General features: G+C 37.3%; 1 protein-coding gene across 9 annotated transcripts in view; it reads left to right on the forward strand.

Moving 5' to 3' along the window:
- Positions 1-22,302, forward strand: part of ANKRD44 (ankyrin repeat domain 44) — a 183,399-nt gene extending 161,097 nt beyond the window's left edge. For 4 of the 9 annotated variants that reach the window (XM_032210432.1, XM_032210448.1, XM_032210438.1 and 1 more), the window contains 6 exons: positions 217-300; positions 1,598-1,743; positions 8,663-8,745; positions 11,671-11,753; positions 11,956-12,047; positions 16,782-22,302. In XM_032210432.1, the coding sequence (XP_032066323.1) occupies positions 217-300; positions 1,598-1,743; positions 8,663-8,745; positions 11,671-11,753; positions 11,956-12,047; positions 16,782-17,050 (757 nt within the window). In that variant the 3' untranslated portion in view covers positions 17,051-22,302. Of the gene's footprint in view, positions 1-216; positions 301-1,597; positions 1,744-8,662; positions 8,746-11,670; positions 11,758-11,955; positions 12,048-16,781 lie in introns of those variants that run through there. The other 5 variants (XM_032210464.1, XM_032210473.1, XM_032210492.1 and 2 more) reach the window with 4 other exon arrangements.
- Positions 22,303-22,551: the final 249 nt, after the last annotated feature.

The following is a 22,551-nucleotide window of genomic DNA, read 5'->3' on the forward strand; positions in this document are numbered from 1 at the left end:
ATAAGTGAACCAGCTTAGTTGTGATTTATAAATTGTAAATGTATTACTGGGCAAACTATGCTATGGATAAAGCTATAAATCCAGGCTATCAAAATTCTGGACCGAAGTATAATGATAAGCCTACATTGAAAGTAAACCCAGGGAAATCCAGTTGAACTATGCTATCAAATTAATGAAATAAATTACATGGAATTAAATAGTATCCTTCCTTAACAGAATAAATGATCATGAAAACTGTGCTTCACTACTCATTGGGGCATTTGGTGGTGGCATTGTTAATTGCAAAGATGAAAAAGGAAGGTAAGAATTACTTTGATGAAATGTGTAATTTATTAATTTGTTTTATTTATAATGAATTATAGTTCCATTTTAAAATGGAGGCAGCGGTTTGTATTCATTTATAAATGGAGAAGCCTTTTATCTGACAGTAAAATGGAACAAAAAACATTTTAACAATGTTTCCTCCCTATTGAGTACCCCATGGCCCACTTACCTCACCCAACTCTTCAAAGAGGATTACTAGAGGAAAAGGAACAGGAGTCTCCATTCCACTAATAAAGATTTCCACCAAGTCAAAGACATTTGCTTCAGTGAAGAAATACCAAATTGATTGTATTTAATAGGTTGAAACAAAACTAGTGAAACTTTAAAAAGCTGGGGTTACCAATTTCATAGATGAATAGAAGGGAGGGGAAGGGAAGGATAAAAATTATTGGCCAAGTGTGATTGGACACAGGAATGTGTCTCCAGTGCATAACCTCTCAATCATACAACAAAGTGATAGGGCATAGATCATAAATCATAATTACAATCATTAATCATAAGCAGAGGTGGGATTCAAGTAATTTAACAACCGGTTCTCTGCCCTAATGACTTCTTCCAACAACCAGTTTGCCAAACTGCTCAGAAAGTTAATAACCAGTTCTGAAGTGGTGCAAACTGATTGAATCCCATCACTGATCATAAGATACAAACAACAAGTAATAAATCATAAGATACCAATAGGAGAAGATAGTAGGAAAGATGAAAAGATGAGAAAGAATGAAAAATGAAAAGATGAGAGGATGAGAAGGATAATAGCAATACAGCCTACTACATGGGTAAAACATCTTTAGTCTAAAACAGCACTGTGGGAATTAGGTGTTCAGCAGAGTGATGGCACGTGATACTGTTCGATAATTAGTGCTCAACTCAGCTAAAACCAAGTATTGACTGCCTTCATAAAAAATTATTCACATACATTTTATAATAAAGCTTTGTCTGTTGTGGTTCCTTGCTCTAGGAAATTCCTGTGCCTTTTATTTTATAAGGCTTACACTTGTCTCCTTTTAAGTAATTATTAAATATCTACCACTTTTCTTTAAGATTTGAAGAAATCAGATTTATGTTGCTATTGAGCATCCCTCTTTTTTGTGGCTTTTGTTCTGTGCTGAACTTTGTTTTTACCTGTGAATAATACTTTATTATTCTAAACGATAATATTTTCCTGAAATATTAGATTAAGAGATGAATTAGAAGTAAATAAAAATAAACGATGGGAATAATAAATCACTCGATTAGTCAAATGTTTCTATGTTCCATTTTTTTCCCCCCCTAGGACTCCACTCCATGCAGCAGCCTTTGCTGATCACGTGGAATGCTTGCAGCTACTTTTAAGTCACAATGCACAAGTAAATGCGGCAGATAATTCAGGGAAAACTCCACTTACCATCGCTGCTGAAAAGGGCCATATAGGGACTGTAGGTAAGGAATTGCTTCCTAGGAACTGAACATAACTTGATGTCGTTATATAGGTCTATTTGTTAGGTAAGATAAAGTGTATTGCTTCTGTTTATGATGTCTGCAGATCTTTCAAACTTCCTATCTTTGCTGAGTAGATAGTAGAGTAGAAGAAAAGGGCAAGACAGAAAGGCAGAAGATAGGAGAGAACCTGCTAGGAGTTAGAGGGAAAACAAAAGAAAAAGAAAAAGTGATAACCTGTTTGTAAGAAAAGAAAAGAAAATATATCAGAAGGTCTGAGCAGCCACTCTGATTCTGTAAATAAAGCACAAAGGAGGAATTTGCTGATGCACTGTTCAGAAATGTGCATGCATTCACCCACATACCCTCCACACACAGATATGTGCATTATGGTATTCCTTTACAGAATAAGCAACATTAAGCAAAGCACAAAAAAAGTTGAGAAGTAGTGCGTAGAAGATTACAAATAAGTGAAAAGAAAAGAAAATCTAAGTAAATCTAGTTTACACTGGCTAGATATCTCTGTACTTTTCCATATCTTTCTATCCTTGCTTCTACCTACACATCACTTCAAATAAAATCTTTAAACTTGCCATCTCTTTTTTTAAGGATCTCCTTAATTCTATCCAGCTATATCTTTCTCTATTTTCTCCTTCTTTTCATTTCATTCCAATATCTATTTCTTTAGATATTTCTTTTGCAATTCAATTGTTTTTTTCTATATGACCAGTCTGTTCAATGTATTTTCATACTGGCCATTCACTTTTGTAGACAGGCCACATTCATTTATCCAGCACCCATTTATTGTAGACTATCTCGTCTGGTTTTACTTCCTATATTTTCAACAAATTCCTTGCAATATAAATACCGTATTTTTTTTTAACTATAAGACGTTCTGGATTATAAGATGCATATTAGCTTTAGAGGAAGAAGACAAGGAAAAAAAATCTGCCTCTCAGCAATTTGCCTCCTTACAGCAAATAGCCTGGTCAGCTTCAGGAACAGCCTGATTTAGCATGAGCAGCTGATTGGCTGTTGGATTGACCTCTCGGAATACCTCTGATCAGCTGTTCTAGGCTACGGGAATCGTCACCGCCGATTGCAGTGGTGGGTTTCAAATTTTTTTAGAACCTCTTCTGTAGGTGTGGCCTGTTTTGTGGGTGTGGCTTGCTGGCCATGTGACCAGTGGGAGTGGCTTGGCAGTCATGTGAGCAGGTGGGAGTGGCCAAGATGATGTCACTGAATTCTTTGCCCCAATGAATGATCTACAAAAAGAAGATATAAAAAAGGAAATTTATCATTTTGTGAACTTACTACTTAAATAAGATTGAAATAAGTACACAAAACAATAAAAGAGCTACTTACAGTAGGAAGATGACTGTCCTTAGTGGTTTTCTACATCACTGACCACACTTGCTCCAGTGAATGGCCTGCACAAAGAAGAGACACAGAAATGAACTCTTCAGTTTGCATGCACTGCATTAGGATGAAACAAGCACACAAAACAATAAAACTGCTACTTACAGAAGGAAGATGACTGTCCTTGCCAGTCTTTAATATCACTGACCACCTTGCTCCAATGAATGGCCTGCACAAAGAAGAGACACACAAATGATCTCTTCAATTGCATGCACTACATTAGCATGAAACAAGCACACAAAATAATAGAAAAGGAAGATGACTGTCCTTTTGTGTGTCTTCAACATCACCGACTGACCACCTTGCTCCAATGAATGGCCTGCACAAAGAGACACAGAAAGGAAGACTTTAATTGCAAGCACTACCACATTAAAGATGAAACCAGCACACAAAGCAATAAAACAGCTACTTACATAGGAAAGATGACTGTCCTAGTGGTCATACTCTGTTGCTTCTTCATCCTGTTAAATAATACTAACTGCAAAAGAAATAAAACAATATTGGACTTGATTGTGGTTGTAAGCTGAGGTCTACACTACAGGTAACAGAAGGGACCTCTGTTTTCACCCAACAATGTACAGTCTTTTCAGAAAAGATGTCCCCCAACAAACAGGAAAGATATAGTTTTTCATCTAAGAAGTTAGATCAAGAATGAATGTAATAGGTAGATTCACAAAGCAATACAGATTTCTTTTTCTGAAATTTATTCCTCAGTTCAAAAAACAGGAATATATGAATTGGGTTCAGTACTTAGGACAGACCAAGTAGCTATTCAAGAGTTAGTGGTGTCATGGTTAGAAGCAATGGTAAAGCAAGATATGGATTTAAAACCAGTAATATTTTGTTGGGTATTTCAAAGAGAATACAATACATATTTAATTTTACACATGTTAACAGCTGCTGGAATTGTGTTTGCACAACAGTGAAAAAACAAAGATATGAAAATGAATAAACATTAGAATGTGCAGGAATGAATAAATTGACAATTAAATCAAGGTGGCTTCGAATATTTTTTTCACATGGAGTTTGTTTTATCAATGGCTAACTAACAGAAACAGAAATTAGAAATCTAAAAGTATGAAAGAAAACACCAATTATGTAGGAAAGGTCACTAAAATGTATAAGGAAATATTATTAGTACTTGATCATTATTAATGTGTAGATAACTGCGGGACATTACACACCCAAACTATGACAGCACTAGGAAAACACCAAAAGAATAGCAGTTTTCCCACAAAAGACTGCAGATGAAACCAGTTTTTTCCCTAACCCTAAGGACAGAAAAGACAAAGCCACTGGAATAAAAACCATCAAGGCATTGTGGGAAGTTATAAACGATAGTGCCAGGAAGCTCACAGAACCAGAAATCACAAGACAAAACACCATCTGAAAGGTAAAATTTAAATACACCCATTAAGACAAATAGCTTGCCTGGCTCCCTGTTTCCTGGCAATAATAATCCCCAGGATAGGAAAGACAAAAGAACTGGGACCAAGAGTAACGCAGGAAAATAGGAAAACAAAAACAGAGCAATCAGAAACCAGCAAAACCCATCAAGCTGCAGGAGCTCACAAAGCAGCACAACTCAACATATGAAAACAGCCATGGAGTCACTTGGTTATTGCTGCAAGAAGCAACCACCTCACAATTACCTCAACAACCAGGTATCACACAGAAACACACAAAATCTCGCAAAGCTGCCTTGCACCAACCTGGCCTGCCCATAGAAGAGCAAAAAAAATTTTATGTGTCTCAAAGTGGCTGCTTTTCTATTGGCAGGCCAGGTTGGTGCAAGGCAGCTTTGCGAGATTTTATGTTTATTTCTGTAGTGAATTCACTACAGAAACACACACATCTCCCAAACCATGTACCAAATAAAACCATTTAAAAATATTCTATACACAATACATTTAAAAGTATTGTGGATAGAATATTTTTAAATGGTTTATTTTAATTTATTGTGGATAGAATATTTTTTTAAATGGTCTGTCTCTTTAAAAAATATTCTATCCACAATAAATTAAAATAAAACCATTTAAAAATATTCTATACAGAATAAATTAAGATAAAACCATTAAAAAATATTCTATAAACAATAAATAAAATATTCTTTATAAACAAAACATTAAAAGCATAAAGAAAAAAAAACAGATCACTTACCAGAAGGCAGAATCAGCAGCTCTCCAATGTGATGGATGCAGGGAGCATGCAGGCGATGAGGCACCAGTTAAGCTGGACTGAAGGGACAAGGTACAACCCAGTCAGCTAGGCCCTCCGCCTGGCAGGCTTAGCCAACCAGGCGAGGCTGTGGACTGGGTGTGGGGGGTTGCAAGGAAGGCCTTAGCCGAGTGCCACGCGGGCCTGCGGTCTAAACGAGCTCGGGAATCGTCTGGAATGAAGGCCCCAAAGGATCCCCGGACTTGCCAAGAGCGCAGAGATGCGGCAGGCCGCTGCAGCTGGCTTCCTGCCACCACCGCCCACCCCCCAACCTCCTTTCAGCCACGTAGCGTACGCGAGGCCACAGCTTTCACAAAGGAAGGCTTTCCTTTGCGAAGGCCCCGGTCTCGCGTACCGCAGCCTGCCGCCATCACCTACCCCAACCTCCTTTCGGCCATGTGTATGCGAGGCCGCAGCTTTCTCAAAGGAAGCCTTTCCTTCGCAAAGGCCCGTCTCGCGTACCGCCACCGCCACCCCCCAACCTCCTTTCAGCCATGCGGCATACGCAAGGTCATGGCTTTCCCGAAGGAACGCCTTCCTTCATGAAAGCCATGGGCTGGTGTACCCTAGCCTCTCGCTGCCGACGCTGCTCCTTGCGCTTAGTTGTTTATCTGAGGGAAGCAGCAATAGCAGCAGTGAAGGTGAAGCGAAGCGAGGACCTGATCAGCAAGCAACGGCGCGACAGAGGTAAGTGGGCCGTTTGTGCCACGCTTTTAATTGGGCTGTTAGAGGTGGGCAGGGCGACTCCAGCCACTCAGTGAGTGGTGGGTGGGGCTAGCATAGTGTGGACGGGTGGAGGGAGCGAGCGAACAAGAAGTGACCGGATGGGCTGGGTGGAGCGAGTGAGCGAGGGTGCCGGGGAAGGCGTTCCGGTACTGTTCCACTGGTGAAACAGGTTCTAAACCACATGGTAGATTTGTGGAACCTCTTCTACCGAACCGGTTAGAACCGGCAGGAACCCACTCCTGCGCCGTTGCCACCAATCAGCGATCCACGCCGCCTGGAACCGGATGAAAATGGGATGCACAAAGTATGAAAACAGGGTGCGTGGAGCCTGAAAATGGGGCGCACAGAGGCTGCGATGGGCAGCGGTGTTGCGTGCTGGCGATCCCTACAGCCTGGAACAGTTGTTCAGCTGTATTCCAGGAGGCTGATCCAACCGCCAATCAGTTGCTCATGCTAAATTAGGCTGTGCTGAAGCTGACCAGGCTGTTTGTTGCAAGGAGGCAAATTGCTGGGAGGCAGAGGCCGAAGGGTGGGGGCCAGTGGGTGGGTGGGGCTTTGGCAACATTTGCTCTGTAAGACCACAGACATTTCCACCAACTTTTGGGGGTGGAGAAGTATGTCTTGTAGGCCGAAAAATATGGTATATCAGCAGTTGAGCATCTTAAAATTCCCTATCTACTTGCCTGTCTTTAATAAATATGCTACCTTTTAAAAGAGAAACTTTTCATACAATGTCATTCTTAAATACAGTTTTAATTATTCATTATCAAGTGATCCTCTGAGTAATGTAGAATATAAAATTCCCATCCTCCGTAGTATGCTATTAGGAAAGAACAGATGAGGGAAACATCAGTAATATAAGAATGTTACTTTATTATTTTGGAATAGTAGCAACGAAATGTTAAAGCGTCATTCCCTGGTCATCTCTAGTCTGGACTACTGCAATGCACTCTACATGGAGCTACCCTTGAAGAAATTCAGAAGCTTCAAATGGTGCACAGTGCAGCACTATGGGTAGTTCTTGGCACCCCGAGAGGGGCCCGTGTTATACCAAGCTGCATTGTCTGTTAGTTTGCTTCTGGGTGCAATTCAAGATGTTGGTTATTACCTTTAAAGCCCTGCGTGGGTTCAGTTTATTGAGGAACTGTCTCACCCATTGGGGCTGGCCTGCGCCATCCACATCGGCAAAGGAGGCATGCTGCAGACCCCAACAGTCAAGGAATTCCAGCTGATGGGGTCCAGGAGAAGAGCCTTCTCTGCAATTGTTCCTGTCCTTTGGAACATCTTACCCCTGAAGTAAGATGGTCTCTCATCCTTCTGAACTTTGCAAGATCCTGAAAATCTGGCTATGCCAGATGGCTTGGACACCAGTGGGGGAACATCATACTGTAGATGGTTGATGAATTAACAGGCTCATCACCTCCCCCTCTGTACAACCTGTTCCTTCCCTTCCCATCTTTTAACTATAATTCTATTTTTCATTGTAATGTCCATTTTTATTGTTATAGAGATGTATCTTTTACGCTTTTAATGCTTTTAAAGGTGTAACTCTCCCAAAGTTGCTTTGAAATGAGAAGGGTGGCAAATAAATGTAATTAATTAATTAATTGCATAAATAAATAAATAAATTTCTCTCTAAAATAATTTAGAAGAAATTATGTCACGCAGTTTGTTTACCATACAGGCTTATGGATGTTCAGAATTCAGATTTTTTTTTAAAAAAAAACATGAAATATGAAATAAAAATTGATTGTTTGAGCAACTGAATTTGTAAGCTGCCCACTCCAAATGACTTTGGACAGCTTAACAAAATTCAGTACCAAATAACCCTAGCAAAAGAAATAGTGATGAAAACCCTCCATCGATGTTCCTCATAACACCCGGAGCCCATTCATCATTCTAACCCAAGGTGACATCCTGGAACAAGCATGTTATTTATTTATTTATTTATTTATTTATTTATTTATTTATTTATTTATTTATTTATCTATCTATCTATCTATCTATCTATCTATCTATCTATCTATCTATTTATTTACTTAATCAAGCATGCATTGGATAACAGATATAAGGATAAACATGATTATGAATACCTGAAATGGATATGAATAAAAGGGAACATTAGGATAGGGACGATAGGCACGTTGGTGCGCTTATGCATGCCCCTTACAGACCTCTTAGGAATGGGGTGAGATCAACAGTAGACAGAGTAAGGTTAAAGTTTTGGGGGTTTGGGGAAGAATCCACAGAATCATGATCTGGACAATATCATTCACCATTTGTGATCCTACCTTTCCTACAGTTTCTTCCAGCATTTTTCATGTTACAGAAGATCAGTTAAGAAGGAAAATTAGAATAACTACACTGTGCTTTTTAAATAATTTGGGGGAAAACATTGCTTTATGTTGCAACTTTATTGAATTTTGCTTTGATCTCTTTTACTACAATTTTATTTTTCTTATTAATTTATTGTGTAAACTTCATCTGAAGAGTCTGAAGATACTTGAACTTGTGTTATGGATGTAAATTTATGGAATATTTTGTTTTTTTGGTATTTTAGATTTTTTGGTGAACAGTGCTAAGGCTGATCTAACCTTGATGGATAATGACTTGAATACATCATTGCACTTGGCTAGCAGTAAAGTATGTTTAAATTTGTGTTTGGTTCTGTTTGTGTGAGTATGTCCTCAGAAGTGTGCAAAATATGTCAGATGTTGACACTTACATTAGAGAGTAAATAATTAATGTGTAAATTAAGCGCTGCATGAATCAGGGTTAGTACAAAGTGTATGGTTATATAGTTTTTTAATATATCATATGACTTGCAGCAACCAATACATACTAGTTTCAATATATGTATTTCATGAATGTGATAAATCTTTATATTAAAACACAGTGCACAAAACTAAATGAAATTATGATGAGGAAACAGTTTGGTTAAAATAAATCCTCATCAAAATATTTAACAGAATTTGCCCTTTCTCATTTTAAAAAAGTACATTTTTATTGTTTGTTCAGGTAGTGCTTACTTAGCAATCACAACTGGGACTGGTAATTGTCCCTAAGTGCCATGATCATTACATGAAATGGGCTTGCCCGGCGGAGGCAGGCTGCCCTCTTCTTCCTCAACTTGCCCCGCTTCGCCGGCCCCGGAGAGCCTCAGCCACCGCCGCTGCCGCGTCCTCCGCCGCCGCCGCCGCCTCCCCCGGAGGAAGAGGCAGGGCGGGCGGCGTCGGCAGCCCCGCTTGGGCCCCCCGTGGGCTTCCTGCTGCCCCCCGCGGCTGAGCTGGACCCTTCCTGCGGGCTGCTGCTGCTAGGCAGCCCCCTTTGCCCCGTGCCCGCTGCCGCTGTCAGCTGGAGGAGGAGGGCTACCTTTGGAGGTACAGAGGCAAAGAACGAAGCATGTAGAACGCCCTTCTGTCGCCGCGCTGTTGTCGCAGCGGTGATGACGCGTGGTGATGACGTCGCGGCTTTAGCAACGCGGTTTAATCACCGCTATTTTGACGAGCGCGGTTTTGTCGTGCCACGTTTTAACTTACTGCACCGGTGTAAGGTTTGCCAATTGCACGGTGGCAGATAGGACAGCACTCCAGAGGGTTAACATGAATGCCCAGAGGATCACTGGTTGCCCTCTACCCTCCTTTGAAGAGCTTTATAGCTCCTGCTGCCTTAAGAAAGTTCAATACATTCTCAAAGATCCATCTCATCCTAGGCACCCTTTTTTTTTAACTATTACCATCTGGCAGATCGTACAGGCCAATAAAAACAAAGACAAATAGGCTGAAAAACAGCTTCTATCCCAGAGCAGTAACTATATTGAATTCTACTGTATAGTGCAATATTAATGCAATATCAGGGGGTTTTCAATTCAATTGTACAGATAGAATGTGAAGGATTTGTGTTTTATGTTTTATATATAATGTACATTGAAGATGGCATTTAATTTCATTGTGCGAGGTGCAGTGACAATAAAGTACACTTAAACATAATTAACTCTTCTTGTTACAAGCCAGTTGCAAAGACCTCAACTGGTGATCACATGACCATATGATGAGAAAGTTTCGTTGTTTGGTTGAGGATTGGTTGTAAAACTTGTATACCACTTGTAACTTGAGTGGTCATTAAACAAGGCAACTGGAGGATGAGGACTACCTGTATATTCTATGCCCTGGAAATGGCAACACTGAAATTCAACAATCCTGTGCCATGCTGATTGATCCCCACAAGAACTGATGTCCATGTTGTACATTGCACATTCTAATAGCAAATTACTTTCCTAGTAATCAGCGGTAGTGAAATATCACCAGAATCCTGGGGTACTTCCAAATTTTGCATTAATAAAAATGACAGTAAGAAAAATGGAGAGATTTAAAACAATCCAATGATAATTACTCTTCCTCTTGGTTATGAATTATTCGGTGTCTGGGGTAGTGAAGTGAGGCTAAAAGAAATAAAGAAGAAGAACAGAATGCCAGAATTTGAAAAAGATTGACTTTTCTGCTAACAGCCTGAAAAGAGCCCCATAATACTGCATTTTTAAAATTGAATGTTCTATTGGTGTAAGATGTAAACAAGTGATAAAAGTTTAGAATATAGTTTTTTTTATATATTTACTTATCAGCTCCTGTGAGTCTTCACTATTATATTCTTAAGGGAAATAATCCTGCAGACAGTGAGCAATAATTACTCTGTCTTATCTTAGGGAATTCCTGTTATTTGATTTTATGGTTTTATGATTATGATTGTATGGCTATTTGTTTTATTGTTGTGAATTGTGTTTAAGGTGGGTGCCAAAAGAGATATTTTAAATAAGATAAAGTAAGGTAAAGTGAATTTAAAAAAAACAACAGCAATCCAGCTTTATAGCAGTATTTTTACAATTCTTGGGTTTTCTTTCAGTCAGACATTACTGAGTCAGTCAACAGTAGGAATGGTGACAGAGGAACCTTACAGAGCAAGGAAAACTCTCTCAACCTGAAGAACAGTTTATATCATTTTCCCTTTGCTTGAATATTATGATTTGCTGTAACTGATTGTATTCCCACCCCACCCCCATATGCAGTGTGTTGACTTTGGCTAAGTAGAAAACAAGAGGCAGGTGACTTAAGAGGTATGCAATAACAACAGCGGTATGCATTTAGGAAGCTTGGACAAATTAGGTGGCCTTTCAGTATTTTTCATTCCTTCTACTGTAGAACTTGTAGCTTGTTTGTCTCCACAACTCCCACCCACAGTACATCACTGGCAGACGAGGGAAATTTAGACAGGCTACAAGTTCTACCATTAGAAGTAATGAAAAATTCTAATAAACTAATAAATACATTTCAATAAAAGCATCTCATTCTTTCATCTTAATGCATTTCCAAAGTTTTCAGATGGAAATCTCTGTTCTCACATCTGCTAGAGCCAGTGTTTCTCAACCTTGGCATCTTGACATCTTCAAGTTGCCAAGGTTGAGAAACACTGTGCTAGACTTTCCTTAATAATTAACTAAAGTCAGATTTAAAAACATATGTGTTCCAGAATGTTCCAAATATAGTTAAGATATAGTGTGTGTTTGTTTTCCAGGGTCATGAAAAATGTGCCTTGTTGATACTTGACAAGATACAAGAACCGAGCCTTATTAATGCAAAAAACAATGCATTGCAAACGTGAGTATAATTTTAATTAACATGTATTTTTATTTAACAATTTTGATAAAAGTAAAGTGTTACATAATTTATACTTTTGCAGTTTGCAATCAGAGTTCAGAGTGTTTTAATGTAGTTAAGCACTTGAACAAACTGCATAGTATTATTAATAGACTTTTTGAAATACATCAAACCTACTGAATCTAGACATTACATTTTCTAGACCTCTTCATATTGCTGCACAGAATGGCTTGAAGATGGTAGTTGAGGAATTGTTAGCAAAGGGGGCATGTGTACAGGCAGTAGATGAAAATGGTAAGTGAAGATATTCATATTATAATTTATGAACAACAAATTAGCAGCCATTATTCATTACATATGAATATGTGTTTCTAAAATATTTGTAAGCTTGCTGACAGTGGTTATTAATTTCCAAATTGCAAAAATAGAATTTGTGTTATCACAAACACAGTTCTATTAATAAACTATTATATAAAAACAAGTCCCATTATTATTTCACCTGCAACGTTTTGTTAACTATGCCTTGTGTAAAGTAACAAAACTTAAAATTTTCTAGCTTTATAAAGGCATCAGAACTCTTGGAAGAGGGCTGCATTTTAAATGTATTCATTTTATGGAAGAATGCAAAGCCTATAACCTAATTTTTAACTATATCCTCATTCTTTCTGAAGTTATAATTATTTCCTGTTCTTTCCGCAACAAGTCACTGCCATTTTGTGGCCTCGGGTGAAATGTAATGAATATAATATAATGAATAATATTTAGGCAAATCGCTTTTCATCTTGAACTCACATATACTATTGCAACTGACATATCTGATCATTAGATGGTAACCTTCTAAGAAAAGTAAATTAATCTATGATCAAAGATATATCTCAGTCTGGATCTTATGTGCTTAGCTTTGCAGGCCTGAATGGTTTCTCATAAATCATTCCTATATACTACATTACAAATCATTGAGAGAAGCTTAAATCCATTTGGCATGTACTGTCATGTTTGAAAGGAGATTTATATTAAATATGCTAAATTTTCATATGGATGTCTAAAGCATATCTTTAATATAGCTTTTAGGATCTTGGCCTTTTGAGAGCTACAGATGAATCATATTAACCATATTCTTAATGAAATGTTGGCCAGATATTGCACACTCACAAGTAAAATACTAGCTAGAATCCAAGAATAGGAACTGAGCTTTTGAAGAAAAGCTATACTGGCATGTTTTCATGAAGTCATTGACTCCTTCTTTTCTTACTTATTAAAGAACAGATTTTTTAATATATATATTTAAAAAGTCCAAACAATTCTAAAGGCACTTCATGGGGGAAGGAAGGCCTGTTACTGTATGCAAATTACTTTTTATTAAACAGGCAAAACTGGTTCTGAAATAATTTTGAATTGTATGATGGCAATTAAACATTTTAATTTCTTTTTAATCAGAAGAAAGGACTGAAATAAGATACACTCACACAAACACATACCAATCTTCTTCCCTCAGTTTTTGGAGAAGGCATTTTCCCCAATTCTGTGAAATCTTGAAAAAGACATTAGTAGTTTCAATCTGCGATGATTTCACTTAATGAAGGCAACTGGAAATGCTGACATTTCTTTCCTAAGCAAGCATGGTCCTGTGATATTGTGTTTTATGACTGTTGCTTTGTGATGGAAATTCTGGTTCCGATTATCATCGTTAAGTGAGACCACCTTATAAAAAGTATTTTGGTAAAATTACACACCTCCACCAGTGGTTTGCTGATAAATGCATTTTAAAAAACCCACTGTTGACACTAATTAAATGGCAAGCATCCCTAGATCCAATATACAAGTGAAAACAATCTGCTTCAGCCAAGTTTATTGAATTTTACAGGGTACAGAATACAAGGCTCTGCACACTAATAGGAGGAAAAGCAAACACTTACATAGATATTTTTATAATAGTACTCCTTAACAACAGAACCCATCCTCCCAGCAATTCTTCATTACTAGCCCTGATTCAGTTTATTCAGAAAGCTTTGAATAACATTCAAGAGTCAACTTCCTTATTTCAGTAACCATTCCTGGAGGCTGAACTTTCAGCCAATGAGATGAGTAACTTATTTGTAAGATGCTGAACTTGTCAATAAGAAAGATTGGCAGTTTGGTGGCTCAAATCCCTAGTGCCGCATAACAGAGTGAGCTCTCGTTACTTGTCCCAGCTTCGGCCCACCTAGCACTTTGAAAGCATGTAAAAATGCAAGTAGAAAACTAGGGACCATTTTGGTGGAAGGTAACAGCGCTTCGTGCGTCTTCGGCATTTAGTCATGCTGGCCACATGTCCACGGAGACGTTTTCGGAAAACGCTGGCTCTTTGGCTTTGAAATGGAGATGAGCACCGCCTCCTAGAGTCAGGAATGACTAGCACAAATGTGCAAGGGGAACCTTTACCTTTAAATTAAAAAAAAAAAAACCTCCAAGATTGGGCAGCTGCAAAGAGTTGGCAAGGAACAAGACATGCAGACTATTTTCACAATTTTGAGCTCATGTCATAATACTGGCTTACACTGTCTATCTACTAAGTAGTTAACATACTGTATGTGAAAGCCTCACAGGCAAAATGGTTCGGAAAGTCAGCAAGCAGCTAATAAGCATCCAACACAAGGCATGTATTCCACTAGACATTACGCAGGCACACTTGTTCCTCTGATTGTGTGATATATATCTAGTGCTGCTACTCTCGTGACCCGTCAAAACCGTGGTCGACAAAAGCGCGCTCGATGAAAGCGCGTACGTGACGTCATCACAGCGCGACGAAAAAAATTAAAAATTGAAATAAAAATAAAATTAAAGCAAGCCGATTCACATAAAGGTAAAGGTTAGGGTTAGGTTTAGGGTTAGGGTTAGGTTTAGGGTTACGTTTAGCGTTAGGTTAAGGGTTAGTGTTAGGTTTAGCGTTAGGTTAAGGGTTAGGTTTAGGGTTAGGTTTAGGTTAAGGGTTAGGTTTAGGGTTAGGTTCAGGGTTAGGTTTGGGGGGGTTAGGGTAAGGTTTTCGCTTTAATTTTACATTTACCGCTCACAGCGCGATGTTTTCGTCGCGCTGTGATGACGTCACGTACGCGCTTTCGTCGAGCGCGTTTTTGTCTACCGCGGTTTTGTGGTGGAACCGCTACTCTTGCTTGGAAAATGGTTTTGAGCCATTTATTTATACAGATACAGTATTTGAATTAAAATGAAATTGCATCTGTATGGCTTCAGAAGTATTCTGAAGCTTCCCTTTATTTTCATAGCAGATAGAAAACATCCATTAAATAACAATGCTGCATGGAAATCCATATTCTAAATAAATTATTAGTAATAGTACAGCAGAGGTGGTTTGCTGCCGGTTCGGCCAGGATCGGCCGAACTGGTAGTAGCAGCGGTGGGAGGCTTCGTCCACCTACCTGGATGCTTCTGTGCAAGCGCAGAAGTGTCACACACACACACATGGGAGTGCGCCTGAACCGATAGTAACAAAACTGGCAACCCACTACTGAAGTTCCATATCAATTTCCATATTATGTGTGTGTGTATAAAAGGCAATCCACTAATAGTAGGTGTATTCGCGGGGAAGGGGTGTTAGCCAATATGTAGTTTATGAACATCTCTTTTGCACTTTCATAGCACATTGATGGTTTGCTAAAAGCTGTGATTTTTTAAAATATCATATCTTAAATAGACAATCTAGCATTTAGTGCACCACAATAATTATTGGGATATCGACAATAATTGGCCCATAACATTTGTGTTTAGTCTTCATTCATTCGGTTAGTGAAATGTAATGAACCTATTCTCCCCCTGCCACTGAGTAGTCTTCCTATTTCCTGTCTAGCAACAAGGAATTCTGAAAAGTTCATCTGCTTCAGCAAATGTAACTAATATTAAACTAATATTAATATTAAACTAATATTAAACATTGCTTTAGAAAGCTATATTTAACCTAGAACAGAAGTGAAAACTTTTGATTTCAATTTCTGAATCTATGGAATGACCTAATAGGGAAACTAGTCTCATTTGCACTGTGTTTAAACTAAGGAAAGTATTGCCTATGCAGAAAAAAAAACCAATGTCTTTTTCTATAGATTGTTGCTGTTCCTGTTGTTGTTAATATTTATTTCTCTTCTATGTGGAAAGATATCAAGCCTTCTTCTCATTGCACAGTGCAGAACCTATGAAGAGGCTTTTTAAAAAGACTCTGTGTGTGTGTGTGTGTGTGTGTGTGTGTGTGTGTGTGTGTGTGTTTTGACATCCAATTCCTGTGATGCTGTTTGTCATGGAATATCCAACAAGCTTCCCTGATATTTTAGAAACATATAAGCAGAAGGAAAGAACTAACTATTTTCTTAAGAGGCCACCTACTTTTCATTTTCCCTACGAGAGAAGATTTCCCTATCTTAATACCCAATATATAGTAAAGAGCACATTGCTTGTCCTACAGAGAGAGACTCAGCTGTCACATTTTAATAAACATGATTGAATTTAGCTAAATTGAATATTTCGATTATTTATTTAACTTTCTCATCTAAAATATTGCAGAATTAATCATCCACTACATTAATGCTAATCAGATTATTATTATTTTTGTAAAAATACAATAATCTATATTACTAATTTGTTTTCTTAAATATCGCACAGTTTCTTTTGAGTGAAAGCTATTGCTCTCGGAATAACTCTTACATGAACCTCTATCTTGTGACTTAAGTCTAACAGTGTCTTGGCTCATATTGATTCACGTTGTCCTCCAGGACCATGGTCTACCTGTTTTTATTTCATTTTGTGGATAATTTAAGTTGCCTTTTTGCTTTTTATTAAGTAGTGCTTGTTATGAGAACCACTTTGTGAATTATGTATCTTCCCAGCATGTCTAATTTTAAAGTAACCCTGGCTTTGTCTGCTGTGATGGTGACTAAACATACATCTCCTAGCTGTGAGTTCATCTGGAGATGTATCCATGGAATGCTCAGATCTTTTCCTAGTTCCCTTAGTACTAACCATGGCTTTGTCTGCATTTGTGCCCAGGTCATACACCAGCCCTGGCTTGCGCTCCTAACAAAGACGTGGCTGACTGCCTGGCACTCATTTTGGCTACCATGATGCCTTTTTCTCCTTCCAGTACACTGACGCCGCTCAACTTCGTTTCTTTTAAAAAAGACCACTTGAGTAGGACTCTTCTCTGCAATAGCTCCAATATGAGCAACACTCTTAACTCATATAGTAAAACCTTAATGAATGATGAAGGAGCAGAAAATGGATACAATGACAATGATTCCGATTCCGAAACCTTTTGACTTTTTAACATTCAGTGCCCCTTCCTTGATTGCATTTGCATTTAATCTGAAATTTTCTTTAGAAACACCTGGATTTCACCTCACCTTCATTTATGAATTGAGAACAGCAAAGACTAAAATTTGCAATTAAATAGAGCCTTTTAGAAAATTTAAGTATTTTTTTGTTTTTGTTTTAGTGCACTCTAGTTAATGTTTTGCTTCCAGCACTACTGTGCTTTCCATAAATTCTAAGGGCTCCTCTGGAAGTCTCTACCTCCTATTATATGCAGAAAAAAGAAGCTGCCTTTTTCTGTTTTGACAGCACAAGTAAACAGGGAACTGTTATGTCTATATTAATATGTTAGCTATATTAAACTGCTGATATAAAGTCATTATTCAAGTAGGGTGCTTCTGGATTGTCAGAAGACCTTCCCATATCTAGTATTTCTTGTATAGATGTATAGTCTTCATTTTTAGGTACTTTTGTTATAAAAACCAAAGGTAAAGCCACATAGTTTGATTTGGGTTTGAACAAATACTGCCAACACCACCATTTTCTGTGGCAATCCAGACTTCTAAATTCATCACAGTAATACCCAATAGGTGTTTTAAAACAATAGGTATGTGCTGCTTCCATTTGCAATTTAAAATCATTAGGATCAAATCTTGTTTGCCTCATCACAACATACCCACCTGCGGCTGCAGCAAAGAGATTATTGTAAAGGCAGATGAGATTTGCCTTATTTTTGTTACCATTCAGCACAAGCATGCATGCTTTATTTGCACTCTCCAAGTACGGATCCTTGGGAACTTGTCTTACCTGTGCTGTCTAGCAATTATTTGTTTTAGGAAAAAAACCAATTCTAAATATAATGCCTAATGCACCTAAATGTTTCACCCTGCTCATTTGAATTGACTTTTTGTTATCTTTATGTGTAATGTGATTTTTATCATACGCATTGTCTGACTTTTTTTGGGAAGTATACAACGATTACAGTCCTTCATATTTATCATTGCTGTGCTAAGATGCAAACAGGAGACAAAACCAAAACATGAAGTGGAAAAGTTAAGTAATCATACAGAAGGGAACTGTACTAAACAGTCCTGCTGGCATCAATTTACTTTTTAAACATTTGCATTATGAATATCTACTCCTTCTGCCAAAGCTTCTAGGTCAAACGGACCCTTTTCCTCGCCCGAGAAAGGTGTACAGAAAGAAGAGTGAGACTCTTAAAATATAAAGAACTAACCAGCTATACCATGAGGACCAAAAGGCTTCAGAAGACTTTATTATTTTTTTAATAATGCAAGAGGGGGGAAAAAAATCAAGTAACTTTTCTAATCACCAATGCACAAATAGTGTTTTCTGTAATTAAGAGTCTTGGGTTATTTCTAGTAGATACTTTGACATTTGTAACCAATGATGATGATGTGTTGATCACAGTTTATTTTTCCAGACTAGTGTTCGTACTTGTAATGTTAAATGTGTTTATATTTATTTGAAATGAAACAAGTGCCCAGAAAAAATTGACCATGGTTTGTCCTCCTTCTTAATTCTATAATGTGTTACTAGCTATGAATTTAAGCAAATTTAGTATGCTGGGTTTGATGGAACAAATGCACAGAGTTATCATTTTCAGCTCTTATGCAGCCAGCTGGGAATAGTTTCATGCATATTTTGTCAAATGCAGTGGAGGCGTACATTGCATACTATTTGTTGGCAGAGCAGAGGAAAACATATAAAGGAAAGAAAAATGTGTGATTTAGTCTTTAAAAGGATGGTGGTGAAAATTTGTCAATGTTCTAAAGGAGAATTGTGGAATCAAGAGGGATGTGTCGTTCCTTGTTTACGGAAGCAAAATACTTTAAAAAAAAAACCTGAAACAGAACAGATAGTAGACTATCTGCTGCTTTATTATCTATTCTACACAGATATTTGAAATAATTTAACATAACCACTCATTGCTATATATCAAAGTATGTTAAAGACAGAATATGTGAATTTATTCTTGGATGATCAGTAAAGCGTAACGAAGTTTCTCTTTGCTTCTATAAACAAGATTTGCCGGGAAAGCTTCCACCTTGAGACTGCATCTTCATCTAAGTCAAATGTATTTTCATTCTGGGCTATACATTGCAAAAAAATAGAAACCAGACATCTTGCATTGTAATGGACGTTATGAAACATTTCCAATTTGAAACAACTGTTTCTGCACAATATTGTGCTGATTTCACTGAAACTGTTCTGTACGGCACTGTACCAGTATTTGAAGAAGGGTTACAAATTCAAAATGCTTTGCACATATCTAAAATGTAATCCTCGTAGGGGACGCTTTATTCTCAGACAGGTGACAATGTTCCTCAGTTTTCAGCCATTTTGTAGTTGCACTCGCAAACAAAAATGCCTTTAATGAAAAGGTACCACTAACACTGACTGAAACTCTCAGTTGTTCCTTTTTTTAACTCCCAGCCAGTGTATTGAGAGGAAAAATTCCCAGCAAAATACCAAAAGAAAAACTAGGATCAGAAATATCCCCATGAATCAATTGAACTTTCTGCCACATGACTGATATTTTTTGTCCCAACTACTGATTAACATATCAGAAATTAAATTTCTTCCCTCTTTTGAAAATCATGGAAGACTCCAAAAGAACTTTTGGCTGAATGGACTATATTTATCTATCTTTACTATATTAAGAATTAAAATTGACACTCTTGCTTCTCATGATTGTTGATGGGATTTTAATACTGTATTATTTTTCAATCTAGGTGGGCAAATAATTTTGATTTTATAGACTTGAGGGGACACCCCCCCTCAAGGGTCCTAAGACCACACTTTAATAAATTCTGATATAGAAGAACCTAGAGGTTTCATGCATTGGACCAACACTCTATAATTTCACATTATGATTTTTATTAGGTAGCAGAGCTCAGCTGTAGCCCCAGAGAATTCCCTAATTTTCCACTTTTCACACTAGAGCTTGGGGACAGGCTGTATTCTTGTGGGTGGGAACTCTCACCTCACATTTTCCCATAACTCCTAAGCTTCCATAGCACTATCATATCATGTCCTTTTGCCAGGCTTTAGTGTTGTAGAAATGTGGCTTTGCAACTCCAGCTATAAGGCCTTACATTCTTGTGTATGTTTTTTTTTCACTGTCTCTCATTTTTTCTCTTTTTCTGCTTTTCTAGAAAAGGAAAGCATGGAAGGAAATTGAGGAGGTGGGGCACAATCTGAATGTCATTTTTGGTACTTTCCTGTTGATCCATTAGAAAGAAAGTTAATCAACTCATGTGGGGTTTTCAGCAGCTGAGGTCAGGACTATAACAGGTTGATGCCGAATAATTCTGAGTTTATAGAATGGCAACAGTGGTTGCATGGAGATGCCCTCATAGTTGTGAGTCATCTGGAGCCTACTTATCATCTATTAACAATAGTTTGCTGTTATGTTTTTTTTTCCAAAAAAGAAAAGCAGTGCATTTGATTATAATGGTATAGCTATGAAGGAAGACATGAAATAAACAGAATGACCAAAAATAAAAAAAGGATCACCAAACAGTCAGGGAAATCAAACTACACTTACAAATCTATAAGTTTTCTTTCTTAGTACTGTAATGTTTTATAGCTGAAGTGAGTTCTCTACAACAGTACTAAATATTATTAAACATCACTTGAAACAAAACAAAAATGTTCCATGTAGAATTGAGTAAAAAGTCTCATTTTCTTCTTCCTTCTTCTTGGCTGATCATATCAAGTTAGTCACCAATAAATACACACATACACACACCACCGCAGCCTCCACAAAACATCAGGAGGGTAGGGGGGAAAGTAAATTTGGGGAACAGAGGTCAAAGGACAATCTACCACACAAACAGAAATCTTCTACAGCATTGGAATCATTCACAGTACAATAATCTCCTCACCCAAATAATTTGATAGTGACTTCTATAAATACATTTTTCAACACTTTATGCTAAAATCCTCTGCACAGCTATATAGAAATATAATAGAATATAGTTCTGAGTTCCTCAGTTTAGACTACATTATGCCTTTCTGTCCTATCAACAATCCCAGCCTACTGCCTTGAAAAGACAATATGGCTAAAATCCCCGGCTATACAATCTTTTGAACTTAAAATAATTTATTTCTGAATAGACCTATATTCATTTGTAGGGCCATCTTTTCCAAATATATGCTTATCTATCTCTTTTATATGTATTACTTTCATGTAAAAGAGTAATAAAACCATCTTAATTAAAATGGGAAATTTGCAGTTAGTGTCACTGGACTATGGATTCCATTCCAATCGCTTTCTTCTCTAAATGGCAATACGGTTTAGTAGCAGATAAGGTACTGTATTTTAACGATAGTAATAAATGTCAGTTATGGCCTGTTTTGATTTGTTTGATTAGCTTTTGTCAAAAGATAAGCACTCTATTCTACTGACATCCGTGGTGTTGATTTGATAAAGATTGAGAAGCATGATCTAGAAGGTGAGTAATAACGCATGCACTTCTCTATAGTTATGGTTCTCTGTTAGCAGCTTGTTCTCCATTCATGTGAAACTTCAGCTGCCAGGTTACAATGCATGGCACTTACCCCCTTGCTGATCTGTATTGTTTCAAGTGTTAAGATAAACTAGCTCAGGGGATATCTGTATCACTACTAAAAGGGCACCATGTTGTGTTTTGGTACTATTATAGCAAACCTTTGTATTTAACTATGAATTGAGTAAATTCAATTTCTTGTCTTCTCTGTTTAGAAACTTGATAATGCACCTGAGTTTCCTAATGTAAGAAACTTTTAGAGTGCCTTTTTATATTTGTGTATGCTGGATATCTACTATTGTGAACATGTTTTTCCTTCATTTGAGTCATACTGAAGCAATATAATACCTATATGTTTTCGTTTCAAAGCTTTATGACTTTGTCGTTTTTTTAAAAAAAACATTTGCGTTGACATAAAATTAATATGCTAAATTTGTATAGGAATTTATACATTTTCTTATTACACAAAGCAAACCTTAAGTCAGTGTTATTGAGAAGGATGTTTTAAAATGGTGACAATCTTGGGTGTGTATTAAATGCAACTATCCGTGTTTGTAATGCAGTGACATACATTTTAAAAAGCCAATATCTAATGTTTTGTAGTTTTGTCTGTATATTTTATGCTTTTAGCATGTGCAATATATCTTTACAAACCATGGTGTCATGCATCTGGTGCCAGTGTTACATTTTGTATGAAATATTTGTAATAAACAGTATGAAATATTGTTGAATGGTTTGTTGCTAATTTTTTAAAATTTAAAAATATATTGAATTTAAATTAACCCATGTGTTACATTATGTGCTTTTAAAAATGGATATGAAATATTACTTTCAACCATAGGCTGGGTGTACTCAAGTTTAATATCCTTTCAACTACTGAATGTTGTATTAACTGTAATGAACTTTTTTATCTGAAAATTACAGTAATATTAAAATGCATTCAGATGAATATTTTTATAAATAAATAGTACAAA

The sequence above is a fragment of the Thamnophis elegans genome, chromosome 1 (genome assembly GCF_009769535.1).
Source record: "Thamnophis elegans isolate rThaEle1 chromosome 1, rThaEle1.pri, whole genome shotgun sequence".
NCBI lineage: Eukaryota > Metazoa > Chordata > Lepidosauria > Squamata > Colubridae > Thamnophis > Thamnophis elegans.